General features: G+C 36.3%; 1 protein-coding gene across 1 annotated transcript; it reads right to left on the bottom strand.

Moving 5' to 3' along the window:
* Nucleotides 1-1,860: 1,860 nt before the first annotated feature.
* LOC121504756 (membrane-spanning 4-domains subfamily A member 4D-like) lies at nucleotides 1,861-9,997 on the bottom strand. The gene is made up of 7 exons (XM_041779819.1): nucleotides 9,196-9,997; nucleotides 6,140-6,250; nucleotides 5,374-5,430; nucleotides 4,947-5,063; nucleotides 2,426-2,551; nucleotides 2,185-2,283; nucleotides 1,861-2,062 (listed from the first exon to the last, which is right to left on the bottom strand). The coding sequence occupies exons 1-7, from the start codon at nucleotides 9,337-9,339 to the stop codon at nucleotides 1,982-1,984; spliced, it is 735 nt and encodes a 244-aa protein (XP_041635753.1). The 5' UTR covers nucleotides 9,340-9,997; the 3' UTR covers nucleotides 1,861-1,981.
* Between the last annotated feature and the right edge of the window lie 338 nt (nucleotides 9,998-10,335).

The raw sequence follows: 10,335 nt of genomic DNA, 5'->3' as shown, positions 1-10,335 counted from the left end.
TTTTTTTTTTTTTTTTTTTGGAACTGAAATGTTTATTCACTTTCTACTGAAATCCCCCAAAAAATCAAAATTTCAATAAAATTTAACATTTATATTTTTTGTACCTCATTTGATCCATTAGGTGTTTCTGGTAACTGATAATCCACTTGAGGGCATTTTTATCATTTATCAGATTGTGTTCAGATTTATTTTTAGTCATTTATGATCATATTGATTAAAGGTATCATAACAGTATCAAATATGATAGAACAGGCTTAAAGGGGTTAAATAATCATCTCTCAGAGACAGTTTACAGACAACCTCTTTACGGCCGACTGAGAGGAAGTTTATCTGTATGTGATGTAACTGTTCGTCTCTTTCCTCACACTGTTCATTTGTGAATTTCTTCTTCTTCTGTGCAATCACACAACTGTGCCTTTATGAAACGCTCGCACGCTGTGTTTGGTTCATCCAGATGCTTTGTTCACCAACACAGAATTAGTCCAAGATATTTAATCCTGCTTTTAGACAGAGCAGGAGTGGGATAGGCTGATTTTTTTATTATTATTATTTTTAGTCGAATTATTCACATGAACTTTTAGAGCTTACAGCTGTTATTTTCACCATCATGTCTCGTCTGGAATTTTTTCTTTAAAAGCTTATAAAACATCAACCCTGGGGTCCACAGTCAAGCTCTATACATCTTTTTTTTTTCAGGACAGCCTGTGCTTTAGGAATATATCTACTACAGAAATGTCACTTGAATTTTTAAAAAGTTATAGGACTCTAAAGACAAAAGAAAAAACAAATCAGAATTTGAAACTCCAAGATTTTAATGATAACACAGTAAACAATAGCGACTAAGCATTTTCTTTGCACAGACTTGTTCTCCATCTCTTGGGGACAAAACGGTGAAAAAATAAACATTCTGTGACAGTTTTCAAAATATCTACATCTATACAAAAAAGTCCATGCGATTTTCTGCAGTTAGATTCATTTGTGCCGTTCCTTTAAGTGGTAGAGAAACAACTGTTTGACTACCACTCCCAAAATGCATTGCATATAAACATTGCATTCAACAAATATGGCGCTACCCACCAAAGAAAGCCAAAGCAAACGACCGAAAATGGATTAAAAATGGACAAAAAGTCGCTTATTATCGGATCTAACGCTGTTGATTTAATCTTTAAAGACCCTGAAAAGTCACCGGCTACGGAGACATCGAGAGAAGCAAACAAATGGCAAAATGTCAGCTTTCAGAGGAAAAAAGAGTTTCTAATACTTCTGGTTCAAAAGTTATTAACGTTTTTCTAAACTGTGTCACTTATTGTCGTATAAGACAACTCTGTCTTCAGAGACCCCGGGAAGTCAGCCAAGTTCTGGGCTCACTAGAAAATGTTCTGTAAGAACTACAAATGCATGAAGAATATTTAGAAAGTCCCAACACAGAGCTTTCACAGGAAAAACAAGTTAGTGTCTATGACTTATGGTTCAAAAGTTACCAAGCAATTTACAAAGGGGTGTGCCTGCAGCACGGATCCATGCTGCTGGAGCTCTAAGGGTTAAAGAGAGAGAAAGTGCTCATGGATGATGGAGGGTTTGTCATTCAGCATGCGATAAGGAGAAAAACAACATTGGTCCTAAAATAATTTGCTTTACTTTTAAAAGAGTGTACAGCTCTGTTGGGTCTAATAACAGGCTGATGCTGTCTCATATTAACCACTAGAGGGTGTGGTCAGTCGTTTCCACACGTCATCATCCTCCTCTGTGTTAAACTGATGTCTCCTTTCTTCTGTTTTTCACACAAAAAGCTCAGGGTTGGAAATCATGGTTATCGTCTTAGATTAAAAAATGTGCAAATGACTGATTTGTTTTTTTTTGTTTTTTTTTTGTTTGTTTTGTTGATATATTTTACTCATGTAATTATCATATTACTCTCATGTTATTCACATGTTCATTGCATGTTGTTATCATTGATTTTTATTTTAAGAAGGTCTTTTCTTCAGCCCGTGTAGGCTGGAGGTTCACTGAGTCCAGAGAGGATCTGGTCCTGGTTCTCTGTGGGTTTAGAGAAGCTGGAAATCTGTGAAACCACAAATACAAAGAGAAAAAAACGTTAATGATGAATCAACCACAGTCAGATCAACAGAGACTGATCATGTGACCATTCTGCTGCACTCTTATAACAATAGGGGGCGGGGCTACCTGTTGCACCGGTACAGCCATGGTGGCAGCTACAGTATGTGGTGGAGCCTGGGCAGCCATGGCAGCATTTGCAGGCATGTAGTAGACATATGGAGGTTGCTACATCAACAAACATCAAACAACCACACACAGAACAACCATCAGGTTCCTGTTTGCTCACAGGTTTCATTTTCAGTGTTTTCATGAATAAATATTCACAGTTACAGGTAGACCTACCAGGTACCTGTCAGTACAAACTCACCTGATTGTCACAGTATTTACAGCAGTTACAGGTAGCTCTACAGGCAAAGATAGAGACAGTGAGGGAAACGGCAAACTCCAAGATATGGAATACCAGCAGGACCCCCGAAAAACCTGAACTCAGAACCTGTAACAGACAGATGGACACATCAATCAAATCAACCAGTCGGTGTTCATTTATAAAGCAGACCTATCAGAGTCAGTTTAGTTTTCACCAAGATGACCAAAACAAGACTAAAATTTAATTCGGTTTTTTGTTCTGTGTCTACCCTGAGGTCTCCTCCCTGTTTGATGTACCCTGAAGACCCCACAAGGGTGGACACCAGGAGGATCCTGATGAGACACCAGAACTACCTCAGCTGACCACTTAACATGTACAGGAGCAGATCGCTGATCTCCACTATCTCAGAGTCTGTACCAAAACCCTCCTGAGTGTCATGTCATAGACTTGTAACCATGACCTCAGTCTTTAAGTCAGACCCTAAAATCATGACAACAGACATAGAGCTTGTGATCACAGACCTAATGGTCCTTACTTTAGACCCAGAGGTCGTCACCATCAACCTAATGCTGATAACCATAGGCTGAGACCTCAACCATAGTCCCTGTGATTTTGATCTTAAACCTGAAGCTCCTTACTAAAGAATCAGATATCCTGACAAACCACTCAAAGATCTTGAACATAGATGTAAAATTCCTGAGCACCAGTGACTGCGTTTACATGGACTTGAGTATCCCGTTTTCTGTCAGGTTTTTTGAGTATCCCGTTTTCTCTTTGTGCATTAGGGGTGTAACGATTCGTTTTAACAATGATTCGATTCGTATCATGATTCATGGTTGCCGATACAATTCAAGGACGATATTGGTTCATTAAGAACGATAGGATCCAAAATGATTCAGTGACTTGAAATCGATTCAGTAACTTTTTAGGCAAAATTCAACCAGTGTGACTGTAAAATAAACACCTGGATACTGGACAGTGCAGGTGAAGTTTCCTAGATTCCTGTTGTTTCTTGAAAGGGAATCAGGTATAAATTAATTATGATATATAAACAAACAAGTAAACAACGATTGATGGCAAATACGTTCACATTTTATTTGAATAAAGTGCAACCAACACTTCAGGTTGAATTAGCAGGAAGTTAACCTTTTCTGCTCTCATTAATAAATTTTCAATAAAAGTACAGGAAGTGCAACCAGCATTTCAACAGTAGGTTTACCTGCTACTTCTGCTTTTGTTTTTCAACATAAAAATAATACAATATTAATATCAAAAGTAACATGCAACCAACATCTATTCAGGTTGAGTTAACAGTATGTTAACTTACTTTTTCTGTTGTTTTTCAACATAGAAATAATACAATATTAATAGGGCAATTGTTGCCGTGACGTTTTTCGCCCAAGCTGAGTTTTGGCCTAGTCTCTGACTAAACATGCTGGCGAGGCCTGAGGCTTCTGCAAAGCTATGTTGTCTGCTGGCACGTGGCGATGACGTCACAGACACGAAGACTGAATCGAGTAACGTCTTCATCATTAAAAGTGCTAAAAAAACACACACACACACACACACACACATCCATATAAAGTCCAATGCGTTATTTCCTAGTATCAATACAATCGATTGATTACCTTTTAAAACGATGTTAGATCGATAAATGTCATCCAAAAGGCCAACTTGCCAAGCACAGATCGATGTAGTTGGATCATAGTTTATAAATACATCGATGTAATAGATGAATTGTTATACCCCTATTGTTCATGTATACACCTGCAGAAACCGGGATATTACAGTATCCTGTTTTTGAGAAACCCGTTTTTGCTACCTGGAGAACTCCAAAAGAAAACGGGATACTGTGCCATGTAAACGCAGTATCCCGTTTTCTGGCTGCTGTAGACTCACGTGCGCAGGCGCAACTTTGATTGAACCTAATTTAACTTCAGATACTGTAAATACTGCGTCTGTCTGGGCGGCGGAGGATCAGCTGATCTCTGCCCGGAGAGAGTGACAGTTGAGCGGCTGTGTCTGCAGAGGATCAGTCTGTGATCTGACGGCAGTCAAAACGCTCTGATATTTAGATAAAAGGTGAACTAAAGGTCTAGGAAAGATTTACCAAAACCAGTTTGACCTGAAGAATCTGTTCAGATAATCAAGAGGCTGACAACAAAGCTCTGCTGAACACCTAAATGAGACTGATTAAAATGATGATGATGATGATGATGATGATTAAGTTAAATGTAGTGATGATTATGATCTTAAGATGAAGATGTTATAAATGTTGATATGGTTGCAGCATATCAACATTTTTTCCCCGCTCTCTGTCTGACTCTTCTGTTTATCACTGATGTTCCTTCAGTTATCTCTGTGTTGTTGTTTTGTGTTATTCGTCACTTTGGTCAGAGGTGTGTATGAAATTTAGAGGAACCATGCAAAAATGATAACTGTGTTTCATTTATGCACATTTTTTAGGTATTTCAGCTCTGATTATCTTGCAGATGTAATAAATATCATTTAAAGACATTACCCTGCAGTCATATCTCCGACAGCGAGCGACCACTCCTATAACATCAAGACTGTACAGGAAGATGGCGACAGATGCTGCTACAGAGGAAACCACGCTGAAACTCAAAGCAGTGTTGACCTGGGAGAGAAGAGACACATGAGAGGGAAGACAGAGCCAGACAGGTACAACAATAATATCTATATTAGAGGTCACAGACGGCTAAATGAAGGTCAGACAGCACAGGACAGGATGAGAATATCTGATTAAGAATCAGACAGAGAGACATGCCAGATACAGGCCAGAAATAAATGGAAAAAAGTGTGTTCATATAGATGACATGAAATGAATCATGCTGGAAAACCTACACTGATTCTCATGATTTTAACAATCACATGACAGCAACACACACAGGAAGTAACAGGATTCTGGACAACAGGAAGTCACTCACCAGACAGCGACTGAGAGATTTCCCAGCAGCCACTGTGAGCGCACCGGAAGTGATGTACTGAGAATGAGACACAAAACAACATTGAATAAACGATGAACTTTAACACAGAATTAGTTTGACTGTTGAAAAGATGATTATTTAGACAGAATATTCCTCTGAAATATATGAATGTCAGATATGTCAGAATAAATACTCTCAGATAAATACTCTCAAAAACTTTATTGAACATTTGAATAAGCTGAAATCAATACCTGAATAATTTACTGCTCCTAAATTAACGTAACATTAAAGAATTATTCAGAAATTACATTAAAAAAATGGCAATTGATTTAAATGTTTAATCCTTTAATTAAAATTCTCTCCCTACCATCTCAATAATTATGAAATATCTTTGAACATTTTTTATGTTAAATGTTTATCATTAAAAACCATAAATTAATCTTTTTTTGTTAAAATGTGTAATTTGTGGCATTTTTTAATCAATGATAATTTACGATTTTAGTATTTTTTTACAGTTTAAAAAAAATTAAATTTTAAAATATCTGTATACTCCATTCATCACATTCTCAGAGGATGTCATTTGTAATTTCATAAAACTTTTAGTAAATCACAAATTTCATATGTGATATTTTAGTTCAAGATATTTGGTAATTTTTTTATATTCAAACAATTACAAGACAAATATTTAGTCATTTTATCATGACTTATTTAGTCAATTATTAGTCAGATGTTAAGACTTTATCAGGAAAAAATAATGAGTACTCACAATGCCGGCACCCCACACAAAGAAACCACTGAACCCTCCAAGATTGTCATCTTGAACCACCATGACAATACCTAACAAGAGGACCAAGGCGCCGATCATGATCTGAACTGCCTGTAGACACCACAGAAGAAGAAGAAAAAAAGACTTAATGATATTTTTGAAATGTGTACCTCATAGCACAGCTGAAAAAAGAAATGCTGTAAATTATAATCTATACTCAATACTCTATCATGTAAACTAAATACTGTATACTCTATCATGTAAACTAAACACTGTATACTCTATCATGTAAACTAAATACTGTATACTCTATCATGTAAACTTTATACTTTATACTCTATCATGTAAACTAAAGACTGTATACTCTATCATGTAAACTAAATACTGTATACTCTATCATGTAAACTAAAGACTGTATACTCTATCATGTAAACTAAATACTGTATACTCTATCATGTAAACTAAACACTGTATACTCTATCATGTAAACTAAAGACTGTATACTCTATCATGTAAACTAAACACTGTATACTCTATCATGTAAACTAAACACTGTATACTCTATCATGTAAACTAAAGACTGTATACTCTATCATGTAAACTAAATACTGTATACTCTATCATGTAAACTAAACACTGTATACTCTATCATGTAAACTAAATACTGTATACTCTATCATGTAAACTTTATACTTTATACTCTATCATGTAAACTAAATACTGTATACTCTATCATGTAAACTTTATACTTTATACTCTATCATGTAAACTAAACACTGTATACTCTATCATGTAAACTAAAGACTGTATACTCTATCATGTAAACTAAATACTGTATACTCTATCATGTAAACTAAAGACTGTATACTCTATCATGTAAACTAAATACTGTATACTCTATCATGTAAACTTTATACTTTATACTCTATCATGTAAACTAAATACTGTATACTCTATCATGTAAACTAAAGACTGTATACTCTATCATGTAAACTAAATACTGTATACTCTATCATGTAAACTTTATACTTTATACTCTATCATGTAAACTAAATACTGTATACTCTATCATGTAAACTTTATACTTTATACTCTATCATGTAAACTAAACACTGTATACTCTAACATGTAAACTAAAGACTGTATACTCTATCATGTAAACTAAATACTGTATACTCTATCATGTAAACTTTATACTTTATACTCTATCATGTAAACTAAATACTGTATACTCTATCATGTAAACTAAAGACTGTATACTCTATCATGTAAACTAAATACTGTATACTCTATCATGTAAACTTTATACTTTATACTCTATCATGTAAACTAAATACTGTATACTCTATCATGTAAACTTTATACTTTATACTCTATCATGTAAACTAAACACTGTATACTCTAACATGTAAACTAAAGACTGTATACTCTATCATGTAAACTAAATACTGTATACTCTATCATGTAAACTTTATACTTTATACTCTATCATGTAAACTAAACACTGTATACTCTAACATGTAAACTAAAGACTGTATACTCTATCATGAAAACTAAATACTGTATACTCTGTCATGTAAACTAAATACTGTCTACTCTATCATGTAAACTAAATACTGTATACTCTATCATGTAAACTAAATACTGTCTACTCTATCATGTAAACTAAATACTGTATACTCTATCATGTAAACTAAATACTGTATACTCTATCATGTAAACTAAATACTGTATACTCTGTCATGTAAACTAAATACTGTCTACTCTATCATGTAAACTAAAGACTGTATACTCTATCATGTAAACTAAATACTGTATACTCTATCATGTAAACTAAATACTGTAGACTCTATCATGTAAACTAAATACTACAAGGTTTAAAAGTAACAACAAAGTATTAAAACACTGTTATTCAAAAAAGTTAAAAACTGTTTAAAAAGTAGAAAGAGGATCATTATTACAAAGAGGGTGGAGCTGCTCATGAAACAGACTAAAACTCTGAAAGAAAACTATTTTTTCTGATGTTGTTGATTTCTTTAGTAAATCATGTGACTGTCACATGATCTTTGAAGATGATTTTAATTAGACTTCCTGCTCCAATCAGCTGATATGACTCTAGTTATAAACATATCCATCATGTGATCATCTACCATAAACTCTGATCATTTTATTTAAATGCCTCTGAGACTTTTAAAGACTCTGTAAAGTGAAAATAAATCTGTATTTAGGTTTCTTGTTTGACAGCTCACTGTTATGAACCCCCAGGTCAAATTTCAGTCAAATAAAACATCTCTAAGTTTATAAAATGAAGCTTCAAAATTATGAAAATGAGGCGGTAAAATCTGCTCAGGATGGTGTGGGCGTGTCTGTTGAATGAGCTGAAGCCAAGCCCATTCAGGAGAAATTTCACCTTCTCAGAATTGAAAAAAATGTTATTATCTGATTGGAGGTTTGCCCCGCCCCTTGACCTTACATTGACCTCATGATCAGAGATGCTGCCTGACTCTGTGCCAGAGAAGAGACTACGTCTGTTTTCTGTCTCAAATCTCTGCTCTGATGCTTTCAGTGATCCATAGACCACTGTGGCTGATAGATTTGGTAAATTTACCTCACAATGAACAAAAAATCAGCATTTAACTGACTGTTAACTTTCAATAAAGGCAGAGACATCAGCTAACAACAGACTGGACTGAGATGAACTGCTCTGTGATTTTAGATTGTAGCGTTAGAGGGGCGGAGTCATTCCCCACTGTGGGCTGGTGATATCCCCAGTTCACATATTAGCCCCGCCCACATTAAACCCAGCTAGGAAAGAGGTGAAAAACATTGTTACAGTCTAAATCCAGAATTCAGTCACATGGAGATCTCAGTGTTTTCACATGTTTACAGCAACCAGATTCCAACAAATCTAGAGTGTTCAGAGAAAAACTTTGGATTTCACTTTAGAGGGTTTTTAACATCTAACAGAAAAATTCAAACTGAAATAAACACAGTATAAGGAAACACCTGAATGTTAGTTTTCACAAATAAACAGTTTTAACACTAAAATAACTCACCCCGACAGCCAGTGGGTATGCCTGGATGAACCTGTGCGTCCCCGGACCCGCCTGCTGAACGTCCTGGGGTTGGGGTTGATTAGACGGGAACACCTGGGTGACCACCACCAGGCCACCTGATGTGGTTGTAACTGCTGATGACATCGTCCAGGTGAGATGGTTGGTGACTGAGGCTCTCTGTCTCTCAGCTATGGTCCCTATCTGTATCACTGACGTCTACTCTACTTCCAGTAATGCAGCACTCAATCCAGCAGCCTTGGGCTGAATACCAACATTAGACGCATCAGTTAACAGCAGCTCTCCTCTATGAACCTTTGCTCTTGGTAAATGTGTTAGGAAATGAGTTTAGAGATTTACACTAGACACTAGGCTTCAGATAGTCCCACAATCTTGAACACAATCCTTAGAAATAATCCTAGCCCTCTGTGGCTGGAGAGTAAAAACAACTCTGTCCCAAACAAAAATCCACAGTTGGAAAGAATGCTTATCCACCCCAAGATGGCAGTCCTCAGGGAAACAATCCACCAGTGGTGATAAGAGTCCCTTTCCTGCTGCACTCTCCAAACTCAGTCCCAAAAGAAAGCAGAACAGGAAAACTGTAGAGAAGTGATCCTGTACTTCCCCTCGCAGTCTTGATCCTGCTCCAAAAGAGTCCAGGGTAGAAGAAAAAGAGTTTGCTCTGGTCCTGTGAAATGTTGACTACACTCGTTGTTGTTTTATGAGAATGATTACCTTCCTGGATAGTCCTCTAAGCTGTAACTTCCCCTTTTTCCCCTCCAGCATCCACCCTTGGCTCCCAGTTGAGCGTGACTCATGTTAGGGCAGAACATCTGTTGTGGGCGTGTCCCATCCAGTGACGTGTGGTGAGGTTTGTGGAGAGTTAGGTTTCATTGACAAACACACGAGGACAGAATTATTAGCCCCCCACGACAGTTTCATTGATTTAAATGTATTTCTCAAGTGCTGTTAAAAAAGCAGACCTTTTAACCCTTTATCAGGTAAGTGACTATATATGGTAACTTCAGCGGACTTCCAAAATGGCGTCGCTTTGCGGCCCAGTGAGGTCGTCAAATCACGTGACTTCTCTCAGCCACTCAGCAGACCTTACACTATGTCACAAATAGTAACATCACGCCTTCG

Source organism: Cheilinus undulatus, linkage group 3 (assembly GCF_018320785.1).
Source record: "Cheilinus undulatus linkage group 3, ASM1832078v1, whole genome shotgun sequence".
In the NCBI taxonomy this organism is placed as follows: domain Eukaryota; kingdom Metazoa; phylum Chordata; class Actinopteri; order Labriformes; family Labridae; genus Cheilinus; species Cheilinus undulatus.
Note: the sequence above shows the minus strand (reverse complement) of the source record. Positions and strands in the feature narration are given on the sequence as shown.